The sequence below is a fragment of the Lactuca saligna genome, chromosome 4 (assembly GCF_052625555.1).
Source record: "Lactuca saligna cultivar CGN05327 chromosome 4, ASM5262555v1, whole genome shotgun sequence".
Classification (NCBI taxonomy): domain Eukaryota; kingdom Viridiplantae; phylum Streptophyta; class Magnoliopsida; order Asterales; family Asteraceae; genus Lactuca; species Lactuca saligna.
In genome coordinates this window covers 670,554-697,500 of record NC_136420.1, presented here as the reverse complement: position 1 = coordinate 697,500, position 26,947 = coordinate 670,554, and the positions used below count along the sequence as shown (strand labels likewise).

Here is a 26,947-nt window from a genome sequence, read left to right as displayed (position 1 = left end):
GTGTCAATAAATTCGTGTTTAAGCTTTTAAGTTTTATAAAAAAAATTTACATTTTGTTCCAAATGAAAAATGTTAATCAAAATTGCTATAACTCAAAAATATATCTTAATATTTTCTAGTTTATAATTCGTTTTCGAAATTTTGTTTGTTTTCAAGTTATACGTTTTAGTTATTAAGTTGAAAACCGTTTTCAAATTTCGGTTAACCTATCAATTAATCCTATCAGAAAAAATTATACCTAATCTATGTTAATAATATTCACATTTAACAATTTTTTTTGCATTTTATGAAATAGATTTTAAAAAATATAAACAAACAATTGTCAAAAAAAAAAAAAAAAAAAAAAAAAAAACATTCAAAAAACACATCAAAAAACTAGATTTCTTTTCAAAAACATATAAACGAACATAATGTAAAAAAAGATTAATAATATATTAGAAAAATGCCAAATAAAAAATTAAATAAATAAACTATAAATAAATAAAATAAAATGTAAGTAAAAAAATATATAAAAAATTAAACCAGAATATATATATATATATATATATATATATATATATATATATATATATATATATATATATATAAAATGATTTTTTAAAAGAAATAAGAATGTATAATGTAATTTATTTAACTTATAGAATACATCTTATCAAAAATTTTAAAGATTAGATTGAAAATACAAATATAAGCAAATGAAACCAAAACTAATTTACTCTTTAGAAATCGATTCCTCCCCGTGGTTGTTGGATCGGTCACCATTTAAAGAATTTTTATACAAGTAATGGGCACTTAATTAATCACTAAAAGAAAGTAGTAGTCTAAAGGAATGATGATTGTGGCTTGAGAGAAAAGTCTGTGGTGGGGTCCCCCTCCCCTCCTATATTCCATACATATGATTAAACTTCATTTTCTTTTCCATTCCCGTTCCCATTCCTCGAAAAATAATCTGTTTCTTTCATGTGATTCACAAATTGTTTACTCAGTGACAAAATAATATTAATTCACCGTTCCAAAACTCTCGATATATTATTTTACATATCATAACATCCACAACACACGATCTACTGAAATTATTGAAGTCGAATATCTAGTTGATGGCCAGTCATTATTATCTCAAAATTGGTGCTTATATACTAGTTTTGTTCTTTGTTGTTCTAAGAATATCCAAGTTTTTTTAGCATCTAAAGTTAAATAAATATGCATATGTTTGTGTTTGAACTAGAGTTGTTGCGATCGATGTTTCACACTGAACAAGTCATGAATTCAAATTAATACAAAAAATTCAGAATGAAAAAAAGACAAACTTTCTAGAAAAAGACATTTTTCTTTGTAATTAGTGGATAGTTGGACCCAATATACTTAAGGTGTAGGACCCCCCCGCCAATACTCCTCTGACAAAGCCTATCCTCATGCATACATAATCAATCAAAGATTACATTACATTGCATGTACGACTCTTATTTTTTATTTATTTCTTTATCGGATACTATTTTATGTTGTTTATTTCGTTTATACCATCAACCAGCTTCTAATGGTATCATCATGATGTAACTCGAGTTTTTGCTCGTGAAAAAACAGGTAGAAATAACATGTAAAGGACAACAACTTTTGCCCTTCTTGACGCTACAACATGTAAGAGATAACATTTGGAATAGTCCGAGAAATGAAGTTGTGTTTCCTCACTCCTCAGCCACCATTGATCACCTCATGCTGCTCAACTACGGCAGGATAGCATGACCACTCAACTTATATTAAGTCTCGTCTATACCCACGTCTTTGTAACACTGCTAAATTATGGGAAATTTTTTTATCCCCTTGTTTCCCTTCATTATTCTTGTGGGTTTCATTCTTCTTTCATCCATATGTTCATTTGATTAACTTTTATACCCTTCCTTAATTAGTACTTTTGTAGTAGTGTCATCAAGGGAATTGTTTCAAGATAACCCCTAACCTGATATGGATTTGTGTGGGGATTCGTTCTAAACGTTTTTTTGTCGAGTGTAAAATCGTAGAATAATTTTTTCATATACTTAATTTATTATATTCAGTTTGGCATAGGATGATATCAATCCACTTCTTAAGGCTTCTTCGTATCTTATCAAATAATATGCTTATAATGTTGGAATTTGACCTTTATGACTTTATACAAGTCTCATGCAAACACTTGCCTACTCTAAGCATTTATAGTTGATGACAACTAGAGTTCATCAGGATCAATACCATTCAATCAAATCACTAAACAAATTTAGTATATGGGTTTACTATATTTTAAGTGGTGTCTCATGGATTAATTAAATCAAGTAAAATGATACAAAAAAATAAGTACGACAAATTCTGCATATACGAGAAATCGATATGCTAATTACCATTCAATCAAATCACTAAACAAATTTAGTATATGGGTTTACTATATTTTAACTGGTGTCTGGTGGATTAATTAAATCAAGTAAGATGATACAAAAAAATAAGTACGACAAATTCTGCATATACGATAAATCGATATACTAATTACAATTGAATAGTATAAAACCCAAATAACACCTTCAATACTGAGTAGGAACCAAATATAAAAACCCAAGAATAGGTTACATAGTGATCACGATACATAATAGATCAAAAACACTCACCAATTCAACACCAAGGATTCCCTCCTTTGCGATAGAAGCAATATACCAATCCACCGGCAAGGATGTGCTCCTTTGCGATAGAAGCGATACTGATGTCTCCAATGGATCCATCATCCATGTGTTAGCCTAATAAGTTTATTATACATTTTTCATGCCCTATGTTTAACCTTTTAGTCAGGTTTAACCTAATTAGTTTACTTATTTATTTATTTTTTCCTTTTCTTTGTAAATGTACATTTTTCTTTCATAATAATGAAATCCTAGTTATATTTTATCTTTATTGTTCAATAGTTACATGGTATTAGATCTCTATTTGATCCTTCTTTTATCATTGTAGAGGAGGACTTGTACGTGGCATTGTGGCATTTTGCGGATCAATATTCTGATTTTTTTTTGTGTAATAAATTCATTTTATATCATAAGAAGGATTTACATAGACGTAGAGGGTAAACGAGCAACAAGCTGTGCCGCAATCTTTTTTGGATGGCAAAACTAATTCTTTTAAAAACAACATCTATAGATCTTGGAGTCATAACATTATTATGCATGACCCATTGGACTCTATTGAGTAGCTCCACAGCTTCTGACGCAAGAAAACCGAAAGTATCAAATGCAAATGGTATAAACGTGTGATGATTTTCCATGCACGCTTTCTCATGTTTTGTCACTTTGCTTGATGTAGCTTTTAAAGTAGCTTGCCCCATAGTGAAAACTCCACTCCCCAAGCCCACAAGAGGGGAAACCCCTGTTAGATCCACGCATGCATGTCTTCCTCCGGCCCATCCAAATACTAAAACATCACCTGGTCTAAGTGTTAATCTTCCTTCCAAAGGGTCAGTCAGAAAGTTCACAAGGGCCTCTTTCTTGGCAGAAACATCAGTGCGCCTAAATATGTCGAAAAGAACATCCCTACCCAAATCTTATCGTTACTTGAAACTCGGGAGCTCTTTACAATGAACTACATGCTCCCCAAAGGAGTCCAAGCAAGCCTTGCGACAAACAGGGCAAGTCTCGTCAGCCGAAATAAAGGGATCATAAGGAGATACTTAAGGATGACACGATACTCCAATGGCGACATATGTTGGCCAAGACCATCAATAGGAATAGTCATAAGAAAATCATGAGCACTTGGGGCTCTTAGACACTCAAAAATTGCTTTCTGCCTAATCATCATGTCGAAGTGAACTTCCATGTCTTGGACAGTTTTACTAAAAAGGGCACTCCCCAATGAATGTTGAGCTTTTGGAGGGGATGTGTCCTTATTAGTGAAACCGTTGAAGTCAAAGCCTAGAATCGTATCACGAAGACAGGCGAAAGCACAAACGTAATCTGAATCCATATCACATATGCCGCTATTTCGTAAGATGTGGTATTGTAACAACCCCAAACCACCAAACCTAATTGATAACGAATCCAATCGTCATTGAAGGTCCCCAAAGAACAGACCCCCACAAACCATAATGTCTTCAATTGACCTTCGTAACCCTTTATCAAAACACAAAGCAGCCTCTTCCATATGAATTGATTGGTACGTTCTCCGGCCAAAGAAAAGTTTGGCGATGCCCATGCAAGATCGAAGCAAAAGGAGCTCACTATGGGGTCATGTAACTGTGGTAGAAGGCGCATCAAGTCACCAGCCTTAGCAACCCTCTTCATGGCTAACCCACTAATAAAACTCACATCTCTACTAACCGCTCCCCCAAGAGGCTTCACCCCCACTGACGGTCGCCCAATGTCTGCAGGAAATAAACCTGAACAAAGCTTCCTACCATCGCAATAAGGCCAAAATAGCTCAGTTTTCTTGATATTCAACTCAAGCCCCAATCTTGGGCCTACCACCCTAATGATGTCTAATACTCTGGCCACCTCCTCTGAGTCTCCAATGACTGTCCCACCATCAAGGTACCAAGCATGAAGAAGAAGCTTACAATTGTCTTTAATTTGATGTATAAATGGGTGCAGTACAAGATCAAAAAGAAGTGGTCCCAAAGGGTCGCCTTGCTGAACCCTAATAGTGGACCAAATATGCTTATCTCCCAAATACAACCTTGCTACATGGCCATATAAGAATTCGACCCATAAGGAAATGGAAGGGCACCTCATCCTGGCCTCGTGAAGTAAGGTAGATATATGCACTAAGTTGAAGGCATTTGAGAAATCCACAGTAAGCATTGCAAGAGATCCATCATCATGATGTGCACTCAACACCCTATTGATACTATGAAGTACAGCTTCAACACCACCCGACACACTTACTCTAAATTAAAAGTCACTAAGGTATTGTTCTATTTCTTTACCAACTCCTTTCAAATCAACCTTTGAAACCAAACGCCTCCATATAGTGCCCACAACAATATGACGGATTCCATTGTTAGGTTTTAGGAGCGGAGTAAGAGGTTCAGACGCTACAAATTCTTCCAGACATGATGGACATCTTCCCCCTAGCCACAAGTTAAGCATTGCGGTGATGACATGTAAGAGATATGTGGCTATAGCAGACCCCTCCCCGCATAGAGCATCCAAAATGTGTTGAGCTCTCAAACCGTCTCTCTCACACGAAGTTCCTTTAGGAAATGATTTAATACAACCAAGGATATTGTCAATATCTACTATAATGGGAGGCTCATAATAAATGGTGTTCAGCATGGATGGGGGTGGCTTGTATGGATGCTTAGCCTCTAAAGCTTTGATAGTGTTACTGTCATGTAAAGCAACACCCGAGGAGCACAACACCTTCAATGTTGCTGTAAAATCCTCATAAGCAACCTTACGAAGACATTGTCTGATGTTGGTGTTGCCCTTTGTTCTGCCATCCTGAAAGTGATTAGCACTTTAGCCCGAGGAGCTAAGATCTACATCATCGAACAAATTTTCAATTAATGTGACAATACCATCCTCTTTCCCCCATGTAGCTAAAGAATTTAATATACAGTGATTTTGTGATGATTTCCTGTTCCCAGAACTATGTTCTTGTCTATTCTTAGGCCTGAACACCTGTAAATTACATTAGGGGAGCAGCAATAGCCTAACACATGATTCAACAGACTCAGGGTGGGTGACCACCTTGTTAAGAATTATTTGCAACGCTTGAGAGAAAGCCATACGACAATTATGAGGGTTACTTTTGACGGTCGTTATAGGTGCCTTGAAAACACGATTAAGCAGCACAACATCCAAATCCATCCGTTCTGATTCGTTATTTCATCTGGTTTGATTTGTTCGAATTTTTCATTTTTGAGGGTTTCAGTTGTTGTTATTTCATCGCTATCTGTTATATCGCATCAATTTTACACCGCTATTTGTCCCATCGTATTGCGAAAAACCCTTTGTATCGATAATATTAACATGATTTTTACAATCTCGTTGTGATTTCTGAGCAAAATGCAATTTTCATAAATTGTTTGATTCTTATTTGCAATACGACTCCAAGAGATGATTTTATTCAGTCTATTAGTATACAACTCGATAACAAGAACTATGCCTACTAAAGTTTTTTTATAAAAGACTTTTTGCAAGGTAAGAATATGTGGGGAATTGTGACAGGTACAAAGGGTAAACCAACAGATAAGAAGATCGAAAACTATGCAAACTTATTGGACTTGTGGGAGACTAATAACTCCAAGAGTATCACATGGATTAAAAATTCTATAATTCAGTCTATTTCTACATAGTTGGCAAAGTATGACACATCAAAAGAAGTTTAAGATCACTCAAATAGACTCTACACACAGTCTAACTTTGCAAAAACGGTATCAATTTGAGTTTCATATTCGAACCCTCCAATATAATAGTTGGAGTAATCAAGAGTTTCATGCGTCTATGTCTGATTTATGGGATCAATTGGTTCTTTTTAAACTTACTAATCTGAAGGCCTTCCAGCCTAGCATTTCCAAAAGGGATGAGTACCGGTTGCTTAAGTTTTTGATGGATCTACATTCTAATTTTGAAGGCTTGTATTGATCTATCTTGCATCGTACCCCTTCTCCAGCTGCTGGTTCGGTTGTTCATGAGTTGATTGTTGAAGAAAATTGTATTAAGTCTCAAGCTAACAAAGGGTTAAAAACGAGCACTACTCTAGCAAGCATTGTTGTTTTATAACGACCTCTAAACTTAAATCAGAACCGCCCTAAAGTTGCATTTGAGAAATATGCCTTCTACAAAAATAAAAAGGGAGAATTTCATATATGCCCCTCTTAAACCTCAAAATATCATATTTACCCAGCTTAATTTCTTAATATCATATTTACCCTTTATAAACCTTCAAAAGGACATATATGATATTTTGAAATTTTATGAAGGGTAAATATGATATTTAGAAATTTTATGAAGGGTAAATATGATATTTAGAAATTAAGTTGGATAAATATGATATTTTGATGTTTAAGAAGGGCATATATGAAATTCTCCCAAATAAAAAACCATTGGAAGTCTCATTGCTCTTTATTCTGGAGCAAGTGAGATCAGAAGCAACAACAAACAAGACCACCTGTAGAGTTTCACCCTCCACATCAAATTTGGACAGTTTCTGCCACACCCCTCATTTCCACCATTTCGTCCACCAAATTATACTATTGTTCCTTCACTGGAGACTAATACAACAGTTACACCACAATCGACTTTAGATCCTTAGGGTCTTGAAGAGTTCAAATAGTTCCTTGCCTCTAGTCTTAATATCTAGTTAACGTCTATGTCTCACTCAGGTCTGTCTTCATCTAGTACTTTAGGTATTCTTCATGCTTATAGATAATGGATTTTGATGCATCTCATCATATGTCACCATATTTTTCATTTATTGCTTAGTTATCTCCTGGTTTTCTTGTTTTTTTATGTTGGCTAATGTATATCTATAAAAGTAGAGGGTGTTGATTCTGTTGTTACTCCTCATATATCTTTAACGGATGTCTATTATATTTCAGTACATGCTTTGAATCTTTCTTCAGCCAGTCACTTTATAAGTATGCTTGTTGGGTCTTCTTTTCTAATTTACTATGTTATGTACATGATCAAAAATCACAGAAGGTGATTAGGTTCGACTGTAGACTTAAGGAGCTTAATGTTTTAGAACAACTATAAGTGTTTGATATTGTTGCCTTTAGTGTTGATTTGTCTTCTTTTCATTTAAATTAATTGTCTTCTGATTTTTACTTTTGGCATTATCTTTTGTGACATATGTTAGTATGAAGTAAACAGTTTTTAGCCTTAACTATTATGTTAGGTCTTTTGAATAGTCATGATATTTCTAACTGTTGTGGTTGTAAATTAGCAAAATGGTACTGTAGGAAGAAAACATTGTTACCTTGTTATTTGCATCTTATGGCATTTTGTATCCATCATCATGTACAAATAATCCTTAGTAAATGGTACTTTAGAAAGAAAACATTGTTACCTTGTTGAAACTGCACAGTCCTTGTTTCTATCTTCTATGTTCCCTAGTATGTTTTTAGGAGAAGGTGTTCTTACCCTTGCTTATGTTATTAATTTCATTCCTAGTGCACACAATTCTAGGATGTCCCTATGAAAAATTGTATGGAAAACTTCCTGATTATTCTTCATTGCGAGTTTTTTTTGGGTGTACCTACTTTGTTTTATGACCTCACATAGAGCGCAACAATTTATCTTCAAAAAATCAGTTGTATGTATATTCTTGGGATATGATATTGGTCAAAACAATATCAATGTTATGCGTAGCACTCGTTTCCAGGTTGAAATAAGAAGGGGGTCACCTTGTTGCTTGTGTACTTGGTTCCAGCTTAGATCCAACATCATCATCACATTTATAACCTTTTGGAGGTATCAGTCTTTACATTGTTCATTACTTCTCTCTCTCTCTCTCTCTATATATATATATATATATATATATATATATATATATATATATGGAAGTACTTTTACCTTAGGGAAGAAGGTATAGGTTCTGGTATCTTTATCTTGGGATGGAGCATACATCTGGCAATTGTTCACTGAGAAGGAACACAAACGTACTTTATCTTAGGAATGAGCAAGCATCTTGACCGAACTGAAATATTGAACCATTCTTGGTTGAACTACCAAACCGAACCATTTGTAGGAGACCACACCAAACCATCAGCAAGAGACCGAATCGAACCATCAGTAGAAGACTAAACCATACCTTCTGCAGAAGACCGAACTGAACCATCAGTAGAACACCGAACCAAACCATCTATAGGATACCAAACCAAACCATCAGTAGAAGACCAAATTAAACCATTTATAGAAGACCACACCAAACCATCAACAGAAGAGCAAACCAAACCATCAACAGAAGACCAAGCTAAACCATCAAAGAAGACCGAAACGAGCCTTGATGGAAGAACTATATTTTACCGAATCATTTTTTCCTATTTTTGGTAAAACATATGATAAGAGATATACCTCATCAATCCCCCAAGTCTGAAGTAAGAGCAGTTTGATTTATGGTCCTGCTTTGGACTTATACTAGTCGTATGCACAATCAAATGTCTTCAATGCATTGTCTCAAAAAAGTGGCATTGTTCATCACTTTTCAAGTGCATGTAAATGAGATTAGAGCCTCGATATACTCTCTCTGATGTTTTCATTTACTTAACATGCCTTTTGTTAGAACATGAAAGGTGATCCTTAAGAAATTTGAGGTGAAACAATTCGAGATGAAGCATTCTGGAGTAGAAGTCTGTTCCGAAGTCAAAGATCAGTCTGAGATGCATCTTTGTGTATAAATGTTTTGTATCTATAATGATCATTTATTATTACAAGTACTATTTTGTATTTTTCCTATTGTCTTATAGTATAGTATAAGATACATGATCAACAATAAAAATTGTGTCATCCTATTGATCTTTAGATGTTTAGCAGTCCATTCTCAGTTTACCATATTTGTCTTGTAGTTACTTATGGACTATTTAAGGAGTATTCATCTTTTCATCTAGTGTGGAACATTTAACTTTTTCACATATATCATGAATTATTTAGTCAATCATTCTCTCTTACGTTCTTTTTGCTCTTGAATCACTTTACATTATTCATACTTATTACTCATTTATACTTTTAGCACTTTGTTTATTATCTTCATTCTAAAACAAGACTATTTCACCAGATATGATTGGATCTTAATTATTAGTAGACATTGACCTTAAGTTAATTCAAGGTTTGAATTCTCAAACCTTCTCTATGCACCACTTTTGTTTCATAATTGGTATCAGACCCTAAGTGGTTGTGCTTTGAATCCATAAGATAGATTATAGTTGGTTGTAGATTACCTTGGTATCTCAATCATTTATGTGTTCAACATAAAATTTATCCTATATAACACTTCAACTCTAGTACTTTAACTTTAACGGATGCTTCTAAACAATCTCAACAAATGCATTCAATATAAATAGCAAATAGAGTGGGTTGCCCAATGCGTTCCTCATTGCTAATTATTGAAGAGTATGATCACTGGAAAGTTAGAATTGCAAGATTTTTACTTGGTAAAGAAAAAGGAGAAGAATTATGAAGATCGGTGAAAGAATGCCCTTATTTTCCGGTAAGACAAGTAGTTAGAGATGTTGTTTCCACTCTCATGGGTCAAGAGGAGACTTTACCAACACCACTCACTACAGTAGACATTGAGAAGCTTCATGCAGATCAAATTGTCTTTTCTAAAATGGTTTTTGGTGTACCTCCATCTCTCTTTGAGCACATCAGGTTTTGTAAATCTTCTAATGAGATATGGGATACACTACAAGATTTGTTTAAATGATCATAGAACAAGAAGGATAAGCGTTTGACATCCATTGTAAACGACTTTGACGCCTTCACTATAACTCCTGGTTAATCTATAGCATCTACATCAAATCAGTGTAAGATCATGGTGAACAACATGACGACACATGGAATAGTCCAAAATTCACTCGAGTAGAATCTCAAGTTCATCAACAGCCTTAGAAAAGGATGGGGAAATGTTAAGTCTGATCTTCAAAGTAATGGATCTCTAAAGAAATTGAAGCTCTATCAGTTGTTTGACAAACTGCAACGTCCTGAATCCAACATTGCTCAAACATTTAGAGAACTTTTACGAGGTCCTATGGCTATAGTTAGCTTGGTTAATCCACTGATTTCGAACACATCTGTTTCAGTTCCATTTGTATTTATCCCGTTTGTCCTACATGTTCAACCTACACGACCTGTCACACCTGCTGATCCAATTCCGAACTATACATTTAAAGAAAATCCTGATCTAGAATCTACTGATTCCGAACTTCATTTCCAGCAAATTTTTTGCACTTCTATATATGAAGTACAAACGTCCTTCGAATCCGAATCAAAAAAAATTCTCAAAACATATTTCAAGTTCCTTACCAAAGCAATCCTCAACCCCACCCTAAACCTTGTAGAGTCGAAAGTTGTAGTGAGAGTCAAAATCTATATCTTTAGAATTTTTCTGTAAATAACAAAAGTTAATCATTTTCATTATCTAAGCTATTTACAAGGCTATTTCAAGTTTCGATATGTATGCTCAAGTCCTTGTATTTTTTTTGTATGTCTTTTTCTAACAGCTAGACTTTAATAAAACTGAACAACAAAATGCTCGAGTTACAAGGTACAACACATGAGGTTGTTAGCACATGCCTCCCATAACAAATCTCTACCCTCTTTGGATCTACTCTTAAACCGTAAAAACGCTAAATCCTTTACCTTATAAGCTAAAGTATGTAGTCTCTTCACCTTTCCTTTGAATCTAGATCGTTCCTATACGTCCAGATGATCCATAAGAATGCCCTTGATGTCACTTCAAGGATTTGTAGGGGCTTGGAAGCCATAGTAAAGAATATCATGATGTACCCTATAAATAGGGTAAGTGCTTAGATCTAGAGTAACGAATAGTCTATGATTACTCTTTGTACTCTAAACCTTTATACCTTTTCCAGACTTAATCAGACCTAAACATATCGTAGTTAGATCTCGGTGTTCTTTATCTCTTTCACATATTCGATTGATTCAAACATTATTTCTAACACTCATCAATTGGTATTTGAGTGAGATTCACTTCATTGATTGAAGAATCTTAGTTGTGTTTTTCATCTTTTTGAATCGCTCATTTCGGTTCACTGTTCTGCAATTTGAAAACGCAATTGTACACTAAATCCATAAGGGATTAATTGATACTCCTGTTGTTTCTATCAATCTATTTGATAATGATCTCCATTCTCTTCTTGTAATTTCTCTTTTAATCAAATCAAATCAAATGGAAAATGTCAATACAAACACGATGATGAACTATGTGAATCTTCTTTGATCTGCAATGAAGATTCTGATGCTGACTCCTAAGTGTTATGATCAGTAGGACAATCGGATGGAAGATTATCTTAATGGAATAAATGAAAATGTATGGAAATTTTTCAAGGATGGAAATTATCGTGAAGATTTGGTTGAGAATGTTGGTATTGTCGGAACAGCTGCAGACATGGTTGCATGAGAAAACACTAGGAAGGCATGTGATAAAGAATGTTCTTCGTGAAATGAGAGGTGTTCTTCCTCCTGTCGTCTACAACTATATTTGTGGATGCACAAACGCTAAGGAAATATGGGATACTCTAAAAGAGAATTAGCATGGTAACGAAAAAATAAGGAAGAGTTCCATGATGAAATGTCTATCGGAATTTGTTGATTTCAAGCAGAAAGAAAACAAAAACATTGAAGCCTATTGTGACAGGATGAATGATATGTTCTTCATATGCAATCGATAAGGGGTAAAATGTACTTACCTTGAATTAAATCTTACTTTCGTGTAGGGAGTTACAAAGAAATGGTGAAACATATGCTTAACGATCAATACACGAGAGAATTTTGATACTCTTTTGGTATCAAATTCGTACAAAATTCTCAAAATGCATGAAATAGAGATAATGGAGATATCTTAGGAGACCAAGATTAAATATGGTGATCCAATGACGTTGGTGTTGAAAGCAAATGTGAAGGAAGATGAGTCTAAGGGTGATGCAAAAGAAGATGAGGAAGGATTTATGATCAATTTTGATGATGAAGCAGTTGCTTATTACTTCAATAACAAAGTAAAGAAGTTTTTCAAAAACCAATAGGCTTTAAGAACAATCTTGAAAAAAACAAGTGTCAAATGCTGTTGGAAATCAAAACATGATGTGGAAAGTAGAGTAGAAAGAAGATGAGAAGAAGACGGAAGTCATATTGAAAGGATATTTTTGTTATAATTGTAATCACTATAATGACCATAATCACTTGGAAATGGATTGTATGTTGCGAAAGATGGAAGGGAAGAAAGAAAAGGAGAAGGATGACGCTTATTACGCGAAGATATTGGAAGAAGTTCGTGCTCAAATGAAAAATCTTTCATTCATGGCCATTGGAGGAGATGAGAATGACGAAACTTATCAAACTTGTTCATCGGGATCTGATGATGAAGAAATGCGTAATCCTACACACAGGGTCTGGTATGCAATTTATGAAGAAGGAGATGTTGATGCCGAACTAGAGGAGTATGTGAAAGTTCATGAGGAAAGTGAAGAAGAAGATGAGAAAATGGCTGGCAGATGTTTTGTGCAACACGTCCAAAAGTCCCATTGACTGCAAAGGTACATGATCTTCTAATCTTATTTAATATTCCTTCGAATTCTTATAATTCTGTCTTGAGTGAATTTGACGAAACTTTTTCTTACCCGAATGACTTGCTTGTTTCAATGAGTAGCGAGGAAGAAAACTCTAAGGCTTCCTTGTACAAAGCTCGTAATAGACTTGAGGATAAGAAAACTAAAATTGAGAGTTTAGAGCTTTACATTACAAGTATTTTGTGTGATATGTACATGCTTAGGATAGATAATAAAATGCTAATCAAACAACGCACCATTTATTGTAACACTTCTAAACGGTTCTATGGAAAACTTACAGATCTTTATCATTTTGTTGATATATGTGTAGAATTGTATAAGTAGGTACTTCCCTTTATTAGTTTTAAATGAGAGTTAGTTGATGAGACTACTTCCGGTTGTGAGAGTAAAGTAGCTAACTATGCTACCATCCCCAACGATTCATATGCTTATGATGTAGTTAACTTAAATGATTGTTTGAATGTTGAACTTGTTAATATTGTGAATGAGACTTTGACCAAAAGTGAACAAATTAAGATTTTAAATAAGACTGAGAATTCTACACAAAGTATTCCACAAAATTTTGTTGATATCGAAGATGATTGTGACAATATATGTGAAATTGAGGAAGATGAATGTGTTGATTGCTCGAAATTGTCTGTCATTAATGTCACTTCGTTAGCTAAAGACAAAGATAATTTTTGTTCTAATGTGAAATTAAACAACGAGTCATCTTTGACAACCAAATCTTTCGACTCACAAAAGGAGAAAGTTATTATTGAGGATATTACTAATAATGAAAGTAATAGTAATTGTGATTCGAATGAAAAGAAAATTCTTGAGTTGTAGAAACTCAAGTGTCGATGATAAAGAGGGATTTTCAAAGATTTTGAAAGAAAGGGGAAAACATTATTTGGAGACAAAATTTGTTCTTTATCCATTATATATCAAATGTCTTCCAAATCAAGTCTTTGTGACAAAAGGAAATGCTGATACTTTTGATCCAAAAATAAACAAATTATTGAAAAAGGATAATCAAATGGTGACTAAAGAAGGTTTTTATTCAAATCAAAGTATGGAGGAAAACAAATTAAACAAAAAATTATATGTTTTTCAAAGGCAAAAGAGTCAAAAATTCTTTTCTAAAGAAAATGAGATGAAATCTAACAAAGGTTGGGTCGTGAAAACGGGAAAATTAAAAGTTGGCAGTAAAACTTAAGAAAAAAATGAGAAAGTTTTCCTAATGATGGTAATAATCAAAAGGAAAAAGTTCATGATTTCAAAAAGAAATAAAAATCAGTTGCACAAAAAGTTCCTTTCAAAAATCAAAATGAGAAATTTTAAAATAAAAAAGAAAAGGGTGAGAAATCTTATTTGAGAAACAAAATTTATGGAAAGAAATCTCAAAACAAGTCTTACTGGATGCAACAAAAGAAAAAATAGAAAGCAAAGTATTTGACATACGAGAATAAAGAAAAATCTGAAAAGAAGGTTTCACAAACATCAAAAATTCATAATTTAAAACATTTCTCTCAATATAGTTCGAAAAATGGTCAAAGGAATGGTGAAAACAAAAGAGGTTATTCTACAAAAGCAAAATTTTCTCAAAAAGTGAATGAGAAAATAACATGAAAAGTTCAAATCAAACTCCACAAAAAGAAAAATGAAGTTTTCATCAAAGTTATGTTGAGAAAAATGTTCATAAGATGAAGGACTTTTAAAATAATCGACATGTAAATTTTTCCGAAAACAGAAAGATTTCAAAAGATTCACATTTTGGCTATAAATATCAATACCAAAACCTCTTTCAACAACTACCACAAAAATCGTCATCTCAAATGAATTTTACAAAGATGATAAATGCTGTAAAGAAGAATGTGCATTTTAAGCCTATTGGTCCATCTTTTCCAAATCTCAATTTAGATAAAAAATTGAAAGTATCTTTTTTCAAAGGTAGAAATGACACTAAAAAACTAAATCATTGGTTGGAACGAAAATGTCAAAATTTTCAATCGAAAAAGTCTCAAGAACAAGTCTATGAGGCTTATGAGAATTACTTAAATGAGTCTCCGAATAGAAGTACCACATCTCAAGAATTAGTGTCAATAGTTTTCAAATTGAAAGAAGTTAAATCAATGAAAGTATATGTTTCTCAAGAAAAGGTTAAAAAAGAGAAACTCAAAGTTGAAACTTCGTTATTATATGATTACATTTATATACCTAAAGCTGGCGAAGTTGATTTAATTGAAAAAATTAAAACTAAAGTTCAAAGTTGGATTTTCAATTCATCATCGCACACTACACTCTATGTTAATGTCCAAGGACCCAAAAGGTATTGGGGGACCTAAATCCCTCTAACTGATTGCAGGTACTATGTGAAGAGCAATATAATGAAAATTGGTATATCGATACTGGATGCTCATGTCAAATTACTGGGAGGAAGGAGAATTTCAAAGATTTTCGTTCGTTGGAAAATGATGGAGTAGTAAATTTGGAAATAATCAAAAGTTCAAATATAAAGGATATAGAATTGTAACAGATAGAAAGTTTATAGTGAATAGACTTGCTTATGTCGAAGGGTTAAAGCATAACCTGATAAGTGTATCTCAACTTGTGGTTGGCACAGGAAATCAAGTACTTTTTGATGAGGAAGGAAGCATAATTTCAAATAAATAAACAAAAGAAGTTTTGTTGAAGTCAAAGAGGAATGGTGATATGTTCACTCTCGACATAAAACCTATAATGGGCATAGCTTCTGTGTTTTTACTATCGAAAGCATCTTCGGACCTCAGCTGGTTATGGCATCGATGTCTTTCTCATCTTAACTTCAAAAATATAAACAAACTTGTTCTTAATGACCATGTTCATGGTTTAACTGTTTTAAAACTTGACAATGATTCATTATGTGCAACTTGTAAACAGGGCATACAACAGAGTCATCCAATCACAATTGATTCAAAGATCAAAGAACCTATGGAACTTCTACACATTGACTTGTATGGTCCTTCGACTGTCAAGTCTCTCAATAAGAAGAAGTACATATGATATGTGTATTTTTAGACATATTTTTATGCACTTTATCTTAATATTTTGGCCTTATTTATTCTATTTTAGAACTAAAGAGTACTCATAATGCTTTGAATTATGTTTTGCAGCTATTTGTTGTCAATAAAGCACAAGAGAAAAGACTGAAGCGGAAACTGGGCTTAGAAGCTAAAAGAAAGAAAAGGGGGCTGAGGACGCGGTTACGCCCCGCGTACCTTAAGAGTACGCCCCGCGTACCTGCTTGCACCGGATATACATGATCGCGTAGTTATCTTGAGTACGCGCCGCGTAATCCATAGTACGCCCAGCGTACTTAGGTCGGCCATAAAGATTATAAATGTCGATTTTTAGCCAACCAGGAGGGGGGATTCGACTTCTAACCTAATTTAGTCGATAATTAACTTCTGTTAAGCCGTTTTGAGGGTCTAGAAGGCGGCCGGAAGGCCGTTAAGCTAACGGGAGCAGAGATCTGAAGGATTAGAGAGCGGATACATGTCGGTAATCATATGGATTGCTAACGTGACCATGTTTAGCACTTCCTTATGGTACTTTTTGTATTTAGTTTCTGATTTAGGTGTAAAAACCTTTTACTTTGTGTTTATGATTGAATGAAGTTTTGATTCTTAGACTAATTGTGATGTTAAATAATTTATTTGTGTTTAATTTATCTTGCCAAGCTTGTTCAAAGATCCTCATGTGTTAATGATGATTATTTGCTGTTAATTGTTAAGTGAATTAAGTTGTATGAAAACCTGCTTGATTTGCTTGTCTCTTATGATTTTTGATGACCATTGAGATTATAAGACTAGAAATAACGAATGTGAAACTAGGATTAACATGGGAATAAGTAAGTTAATGTGTGAGCCTTGTTTGATGACCATCAACAAGAGGTTAATTAAATGTTTAAATTAACTAAGTTTACAAGTCTTGCTTGATACGAACTGAACACTAGGAAGCATGTTAGTTTAATCAATTGATCACTGTTTGAATTAACTTGTTTGCTAAAGGATTAGTTATAATGAACATGAATCTAATCAATTTAGGAATCGGTGAACATGAATAAATGAATTTGTGTATGCAATTGTTTATGTTTTCAAGGTGGAATTTGTCTAAACCAAAGTACCTAAAGAGATTTGTTTTCCCTGTTAGTTTATCGAGAATGGTTAATTAATTATTAGTTTGAGATTTAAATTATTCTTTTCGTGTGACATATAACCTATAATTAAATATATTAAATTAATCCACCGTTCCCTGTGATCGACACCCGACTTACCTAAGCTATACTGTAATCTGACTAGGTACACTGCCTATAAGTGCATAGTTAGTCTAAGTTTGTTAGGTTATAAATATTAAAATTAATGGGTACTTTCGTGCACATCAAGTTTTTGGCGCCGTTGTCGGGGAACGGCTTGTCATTAATTTATTTTATTTGATTATTCGTTATTTGTTTTTAGTTAGTTCTCAATTTTTTTTAGTTTGATTTTCGATGATATCTTTTCACTTGTCAGGAAGGTTCTTGTTTTTATTTTGCAGGAATTTGGGATTGTACACATTGCTTGACTTTACTTTTTGCATGGGTTTCGAGAATGAAAGCGATTAGGGAATTCTTGACCTGCTTAGCCTACTACTTTGTTGATTTGTCCAACTCAATCCATGAGGCGTAGTATAGCAAGGCGTATTGTGGTGGTTAAGTGGAAGACCGAGCTCTTGCTGTTCTTGACTAGTAAGGTCACTTCTTGTTCCGCTTCTAGTTAATGGTGCAAGGAAAACAAAGGAAATATTCTAACGGGTCCCGAAAGTGGGTGTTTTCGCAAACCAATTCTTGCATGCAAAGGTTTTTGATCAACCATTGTTGTTTGATCTTGACAAAGATAAGTGATTATGACATCTCAATTTTTTTTTATCACTCATCGTGAAGTCATCATTAGCTTAAGAAATTAAAAAGGAAAATTTTAATAAGTTTTAAGTTCCTAGATGAAATGATTAAAAAAAAAGGAAATTCAATTAAAAGAAGAAATTTAAAATTAATTACGCCCCGCGTTAGTTTACGTACGCCATGCGTAATATGCCCCGGATCGCGAATGAACATTTCAGGGGGTTGAGGTACGCCCCGCGTACTCTTGAGTTACGCCCCGCGTAACACGGCGACCAGGTATATCTTTTGACCCTTTGACTTCTTCTTTATTCTTTTCCCTCTTCTTCTCTCGCGCAAACTGTGACGACAGCTCTCTCCAAGATTCCTGCTTCTCTCTCGTTTCTTGTTAAATCCACCACACGGGTAAGTATTTTGGATACTCAATAGCTTGGATTTGTGTTTAATTCGAAGGAATAAGCTGCATTTAGCTTTTGCTTGAAATCTAGGGTTTATATATTTTTCGAATTAGGGCTGATTTTGCAAATGTATGTGTTGATTAGGGCTTGAATGGACCGATTTCAGTTAATGCATTAAACCCTCGAGCTTAATTTCGTCTTAATTCCATCCCACGTTTACCGATTCGAGCTTGGGGTCGTACGCAATGCGTACCCCTGTGACTTCGAGTTCTTGATTCTGGCTTCAATTTTTGACCGTTATGCATGTTTCCCTTATAAATGTTTTCAAATAGATAAAGAATTTACAGAGATTGATTCATATTTTTAGGGAGGTCCCGAGTTCTCTCCTACGATCTTGTTGACCAAGCAATGTTTAAAAAATTTGACTGCGCTGTTGCCTTGCTGCGTTATTTGGATATGGTTTATGGGAATAAGAAAACGAACAAGGGCAGTTTCATGTGCCTGGAAGTCCACCCTACATAAATTCCATGTCCAAGTACCAATTTTTTTTGGTTGAAAAATTTATTAATGCTGCCATATTTTGTTGGTTTTGTGTTTTTGTGTTAATACGTGCAGATTATGGCTCGAAGGACACAAAGAACCAACCCACCCGAGGATGTGACCGACCATCGTTTTTTACAATTTCCGCAAACACTGAGCGATGCTACCCGGGCGCGTTATGTCACCAACTTGAGCTTGCTTCTCACAAAGGAGATTGATATTGCACCCTCATTCGATTGGGAGTTGGCTACCAAGACTGGACTTGCTGCATTAATCCAGGAATTTTTGCAATACACACACTCGGACGCGAGTGGTGTGGAATTGTTTGTGTGTCAGGGATGGGCGTGTTTGTTCAGGATCCAGGAGCCGGTGTATCGAGAGTTTTTGCTGGAGTTCTATGCTACAGTTTCCTATGATCCTAGGAAGCCACTCAATGACAGGACAGCCTTTGCTTTCAGACTGGGAGGAGTGAGCCGGGAATGCAGCGTGATAGAGCTTGCTACTCGGGTGGGTATTTACACAGCCGATGAGACAAGGAGTGTCCACTTCCCGACATTTCTTGCTGATTGTCTCACGGAGCGGCCGGAGGACTACAATGAGAACACTTTTTGGGCCGAGATTACGGGAGGAATTTATACACCATCTACCGCTCGAGGGGGGATGATTCGGTCTACTACATACCGAATGTTGCACCGGTTGATTTCTATGTCTCTCACACATCACAAGAATAGTGAGAGAGTGCCTTCGACGGACCTGTATTTCCTATGGGCACTAGTTACTCCAGGGAGGCACCTGAACCTTCCAGTTGCTTTAGCTGCGTACTTGGGACGGAGGGCCAGGGGACTTCGGGGAGATAGCCCGATATGCGGAGGGCATTTTATCACACGATTAGCTCGATCATATCAGTTGATGACACGTGAGATCACGAGATCGATGGTGTTTCACGACATGAGGCCGATGAGTCTTCAACTATTGGAGTCGATGCGCGTATTAGAGCGGGGCGGAGATGGTGTTTTGAGGGTTCGAGCAGATGATGTGGCGGATGAGGAGGGTGCCGCCGAGCCACAGCCGAGACGGGTCCCACGGCGTAGACCTGCTCCTCGGGGAGCGCAGCAGGGACCTGAGCCGGAGATTGATATGCGCTATTTAGCTCAGGGCATTGATCGTCTTGACTTGAGGGTCCAGAACCTTAGCGAGTATGTTGCACATGTGGACGCGCAACAGCGGTGGCAAGGGAATGCGTTGAATGCATTCTTTGCCCATCAGGGATTTCAGTATACGGTTTCCTTTCCACCACCATTCCAGTCACGATTTGACGGGGCCGGTACTTCTGGGACACAGCCACATGATGATGGAGATGATGAGTCATCCTTTCTTTTTATTTTGTTTATTTGTTTGTTTTGTGTTTATTTTAGTTTAAGTTTAGTTTTTAGTATTTGGTATGTAATTAAACTTTGATTTAGTTTGTTTTCATGTTGATGCTCTATGGTTGTTTAGATTTATGCAGAATATTCGCCCTTAGGAAGCTGGCAGTAAGTTCAGCAGCTAGGTCCGACTGTTGCTAGAGAGCCATGTGAGAGTTCGAAGATTATAGTCAAGACCCACAATTTGTCATAAGTGTGGGGTGCATCTTTATTAGAGTTGTATTTCGTCGCGAGGAAGAAGTATCATCCCGGCTGCCACGACATGGTTGACACTTTCCTATGTTGTGGGGGATTTTTCATCGCGAGAAGAGGATGTCATTCTTGACGAGACGACGTGGTCGACACTTTCCCACGTCATGGTTATTATACATTGCATCAAATTGCAATATTTTGTACCACATTTTCAAAGATGGCGGTCTTGATTTTATTTTTTTTCGGCAAATTTAGAAGCAGCAGTTCCAGTTTTCAGTTTTTCAGCAGTATTTGAAGCAACCTGTAGCAGCCCCATTCGATCTCGCCACAACTACCCAGGGGAGTCTGTTCCTTTTTCTCCATTTTTATGTTCTTAATTTGTTTTAGCATACAATGAGGGCATTGTATGAAATAAGTGTGGGGTAGGGGGTCGGTAAAAGTAAATTATAAGAATATAATGGTTGGAAATTGCTAGATTTAGGGGAATTTAAAAATTTAAAAGAAAACTTGAAATATTAGTTTAATTTAGGAAAACCTAGCGATAATTTAAAATTTTGCTAATATTGTATGAGATGATCCGATGAGAACTCAAATGTTTAGTTGAGCCAATATACGTTATAGTGCATTTGTGGCTTCCCTTATTTTAGTGAAATCATGGAACAAAAACATAACCCCGCTCGGTTTGAAGGATGCAATATGTTTAGCAGCCTAAACCTGAAATGTATCCAGGAAAATTATTATCTTTAACCAATAAAGGTTGAGGTTGAGCGCCTCTGCTTAAGCATGTAGGTTTTGAGTGAAAAAAGAGAGGTACATGTAAAAAAAAAGAGAGAATTACGGAAAAGTTTGAAGAATTTTGGTGCAAATAAAGTGAAGACCAAAATATCAAAATTCTGAAGAAATCCAAAAAGTTGAAGATACCAAAAATCAAACAACAAGGTGGTGAATTCAAAGATATCCAAGATCAAATTATCAAGCAAGTGAAGAATTCAAAGAAAGCTCCATAGTGGTATCATAAATTGTAATTCTAGATTATGTATGCTTAGGTTGCTCAACTAAAAATACCTTGAGGTTAGGAGGTTTTCTGAGGATGGATTCGGAGGGTTGCATAAAATGAGCATTGTTCGGAAAAAGTGGGCAAGTGTTTATGAAGATTGTGAGTATTTAAAGTATGGGGGGTACTTAGGAAAATTTTAGACACAAATGCATGCGTTGAGGTCTTGGCATAATGGCTGAGTTTTAAATGGATTGTTTAGTGCGATATTGGTAAAATAAAAGTGAATTTGCTTGGGGGCAAGCAAAGGCTAAGTGTGGGGTATTTTGATATGTGTATTTTTAGACATATTTTTATGCACTTTATCTTAATATTTTGGCCTTATTTATTCTATTTTAGAACTAAAGAGTACTCATAATGCTTTGAATTATGTTTTGCAGCTATTTGTTGTCAATAAAGCACAAGAGAAAAGACTGAAGCGGAAACTGGGCTTAGAAGCTAAAAGAAAGAAAAGGGGGCTGAGGACGCGGTTACGCCCCGCGTACCTTAAGAGTACGCCCCGCGTACCTGCTTGCACCGGATATACATGATCGCGTAGTTATCTTGAGTACGCGCCGCGTAATCCATAGTACGCCCAGCGTACTTAGGTCGGCCACAAAGATTATAAATGTCGATTTTTAGCCAACCAGGAGGGGGGATTCGACTTCTAACCTAATTTAGTCGATAATTAACTTCTGTTAAGCCGTTTTGAGGGTCTAGAAGGCGGCCGGAAGGCTGTTAAGCTAACGGGAGCAGAGATCTGAAGGATTAGAGAGCGGATACATGTCGGTAATCATATGGATTGCTAACGTGACCATGTTTAGCACTTCCTTATGGTACTTTTTGTATTTAGTTTCTGATTTAGGTGTAAAAACCTTTTACTTTGTGTTTATGATTGAATGAAGTTTTGATTCTTAGACTAATTGTGATGTTAAATAATTTATTTGTGTTTAATTTATCTTGCCAAGCTTGTTCAAAGATCCTCATGTGTTAATGATGATTATTTGCTGTTAATTGTTAAGTGAATTAAGTTGTATGAAAACCTGCTTGATTTGCTTGTCTCTTATGATTTTTGATGACCATTGAGATTATAAGACTAGAAATAACGAATGTGAAACTAGGATTAACATGGGAATAAGTAAGTTAATGTGTGAGCCTTGTTTGATGACCATCAACAAGAGGTTAATTAAATGTTTAAATTAACTAAGTTTACAAGTCTTGCTTGATACGAACTGAACACTAGGAAGCATGTTAGTTTAATCAATTGATCACTATTTGAATTAACTTGTTTGCTAAAGGATTAGTTATAATGAACATGAATCTAATCAATTTAGGAATCGGTGAACATGAATAAATGAATTTGTGTATGCAATTGTTTATGTTTTCAAGGTGGAATTTGTCTAAACCAAAGTACCTAAAGAGATTTGTTTTCCCTGTTAGTTTATCGAGAATGGTTAATTAATTATTAGTTTGAGATTTAAATTATTCTTTTCGTGTGACATATAACCTATAATTAAATATATTAAATTAATCCACCGTTCCCTGTGATCGACACCCGACTTACCTAAGCTATACTGTAATCTGACTAGGTACACTGCCTATAAGTGCATAGTTAGTCTAAGTTTGTTAGGTTATAAATATTAAAATTAATGGGTACTTTCGTGCACATCAACATACATGTTATTGTTGATGATTTCTCCTTATTTACTTGGGTTTATTTCTTAGACAAAATCAGAAACAACTCAAGTGATGATCGATTTTATCAAGAACATTGAACTTAGTTTGAAAAAGAAAGTTCAAAAGATAAAAAAGTAATAATTGTGCAGAGTTCAAAAATCGAGTTCTGGATTCATTTCTAAATGAATTCGGAATTTCACACAATTTTTCATCTCCTTACACACCACAAAGAATGTTGTTTTTGAAAGAAGGAATAGGTCCTTATGTGAGGTGGCTAGGATGATGCTGACTTATGCAAACTTGTGTAAATACTTTTGGGTAGAGGCGGTTTTGACTACTTGCTTTACGCAAAATCGTTCTTTTATTTATCGTCATTTCAATATCACACCTTCTGAAATCATTAACAAACGGAAACCTAATGTTAAAATTTTCTTTGTTTTTGGTTGGAGATGCTTCATAATGAATCTCAAGGACAATCTTTCCAAATTTCAGACAAAAGCTGATGAGGGAATTTTCTTGGGATATTCACAAAATTATGTTGCTTATAAGGTATTGAAAATGAGGACTTGAAAAGTTAACGTAACTTTTAATATCACTTTTGATGACTTATGTTAAGAGAATTGAACAAGATTTTTCGAAGAAACCGATAATCTCTGAAACTAATGAAAAATCTAAGGAAATGCTTACTTTTTATATTGATCTTGATTTAATTTTTGGTATACCTGACTGGAAAAACGAAGTTGAAGTCAATATTGAATACACCTAGTACACCTCTTCAGAGGGAGCACACATCTCATCAAGTAACTCAAGAACCAACACTCCACGGGGAGGGTTCAACTCCGAATGAAGAACATCCATCATTTGAGGGGAAGAATGAAAATATGAATGATGATTCAGATGTGCAATCAGAATTTGAAGATGTGAATGCGGAACTGGATCCATCTTATGATCTAAATTACCCTCCGTTAACCAAATGGACCAGAGATCATCCAAAAACTCAAGTAATAGGAGATTTGTCTTCTGGACTTCTTACGAGAGCACAAAAAAAAGCAAAACGTACTGCATTGTTCTTTAAAGTGGAATACTACATGTTCAACTCGTTTATATCCAAAATTGAACCTAAAAATGTTTAAATTGCGCTTGATCACTCTGATTGGGTGCAACCAATGTAGGAGGAGCTCAATGAATTCAAACGAAACAAGGTCTAGAGACTTATTACCACTACAAAGGATACATCCGTTGTTGGTCTAAAAAGGGTGTTTCATAACAAGCTGGACAAAGAGGGAAATGTGATAAGAAACAAGGCGTGGCTAGTTGTTATGGGGTATTGCTAAGAAGAAGGTATAGATTATGAAAAACATTCGATCTTGTTGCAAGGATAGAATCGGTTCGCATTTTCTTGGCATATGCTGCACACAAGAATTTTAAAGTATATTATATGGACATTAAGTATGCCTTTCTAAACGGGGAACTGGAAGAAACGGTGTATGTGGAACATACTCCAAGGTTCGTTAACAAAAAATATCCCAATCATTGTTACATTCTGGACAAAGAGGTTTATGGTCTAAAGTAAGCTCCAAGAGCCTGGTACGAAACTCTTACTCATTTTTTAAAACATGCTAAATTTAAACAAGGATCGGTCGATCCAACCTTCTTTCGCAAGAAAGATGGTAACCACTTGATAATTGTCCAAATTTACATTGATAACATCATCTTGGATCAACTAACCCCAGCTTCACTATTGAGTTTTGAAAGTTGATGGAAACTAAGTTTAATATGAGGTCTATGGGTTCGATTAACTTTTTCCATGGTTTGAACATAAGACAAAGTCAGGAAGGTGTCTTTATCAACTAGGATGCTTACACGAAGACCTTACTTTCGAAGTTTTGAATGGTGGATGATTCAAAGGTGAAGGTTCCCATGGCATTCAGAACGAAAGTTACACCGTCTCTAGAAAAGCCAGTTGCTGATATGGCACTCTATCATCAAATGATAGGTTGATTGATGTATCTGACTGCTAGTCATCCATACATCATGTTTTATGTCTGTTATTATGCCAGGTTTCAAGAGAATCCTTTCGAACCCCACATTGCTACTATTAAGAATATCTTCAGGTACCTCAAATGAACATTCTCAGTTAGAATATGGTACCCTTCAAGTTCAGGTTTCTTTGTGCAAGCGTTTTCGGATGCTGATCTAGGAGGTTACGGTTTGGATCGAAAGAGTAAAATGGGAGGAAGCCAATCTTGATGGCAAACTTGTAAGTTGGAAATGTAAAAGCAAACGTACGTCTCCCTATCAACTCCTGAAGCAGACTACATAACTGCTTCCTCTTGTACTCACGGGTCATCTGGATTCAAAGTCAACTTCGTGAGTATGGCATAAATATGAAATGAATCCCTTTGTATCGCGACTTTGAGAGTGTTATTCGTATAGGTCACAACCCAATGCAACATTCAAAGACCAAACACATCACATTGAGGTATCACTTCATCAAAGATCATATGGAAGATGGAAATATTGAAATACACTTTGTTAGATCCACTGATCAGCTAGTTGACATCTTCATGAAAGTGTTGCCTAAGCAAACATTTAATCGTATTCTTCAAGGATTAGGAATGATAGAGGTTGAATCTGTTCTGAATCCACCTTAACTTACATAAAGTTTTAGTTGCACTGCGAATTGCTGCGAACGCTCGCAATGACTCGCAGTCAACTATCCACACTACGAATTGGTGTGAACGCTCGTAGTGACTTGTGGTCCACTATTAATATTGTGAATCGATGTGAATGTTTGTAGTGACGTGCAGTCTATTGTTCATTCGTGGTTTGGAACTTCATGTATCCTTTGAACATTTTCCTTATTGCTATTTTATTTCTATTTTTATTTCTTTTTTAGAAAATCGGAAATCCAAAAATATTTATTTCTTTCTGTTTTTATTTCTTTTCAGAAAAAAAAATACAAAAATATTTTCTTTATTTTCATTTCTTCTTTTCATAAAATATTCAAAAATACCAAAAATATTAGATAATTGAGCAGGTTTGAAGGCACCTATCCTGGCGATCTCAGTGACGAATGATGGAGTAGGTATAAATTTCTTAACCTATACACTAGTTAAGTGTCCCTAGAAACATGTTGATGCATGTAGTCTGAAACCTCAAAGACTCTATGTTGAAGCCTTAATTAATCAATAACACCAATCGTTTCTTTCCAATTAGGTTGTTTATTCACATAAGTCATGAGCTACCTTACTCTTCTCGCATTAAGTTAAGATTTAACTGCTTGGTCACTTTCGCATAGCAGATGTACACTATTTTTTGGAACCACCTCCTAGTACTTCTTCATATGTGACATCCCCATTTTCACGGCCAGAAAAGACCGATTTGTTTATGCTTTGTTTTATAAAATCAGAGTAATCTTTTAAAGAAAATGGTTGCGGAATTTGTTCCCAAAACAAGATATGATAATAACTTATCAAAACATTTCTCAAAGAGAATGTATTTTCATTTAATAATAAAACCTCGGGATGTCAT

The 26,947-nt window shown here is 35.1% G+C and overlaps 1 protein-coding gene across 2 annotated transcripts in view; it reads left to right on the top strand.

Moving 5' to 3' along the window:
- The window catches only part of LOC145041014 (RING finger protein), an 11,452-nt gene extending 8,301 nt beyond the window's left edge, over positions 1-3,151 (top strand). Inside the window, exon 4 of one of the 2 annotated variants that reach the window (XM_078988901.1) lies at positions 2,968-3,151. In XM_078988901.1, the coding sequence (XP_078845027.1) occupies positions 2,968-3,126 (159 nt within the window). In that variant the 3' untranslated portion in view covers positions 3,127-3,151. Of the gene's footprint in view, positions 1-1,581; positions 2,059-2,967 lie in introns of those variants that run through there. The other variant, XM_078988900.1, reaches the window with a different exon arrangement.
- The last annotated feature ends 23,796 nt before the right edge of the window (positions 3,152-26,947 follow it).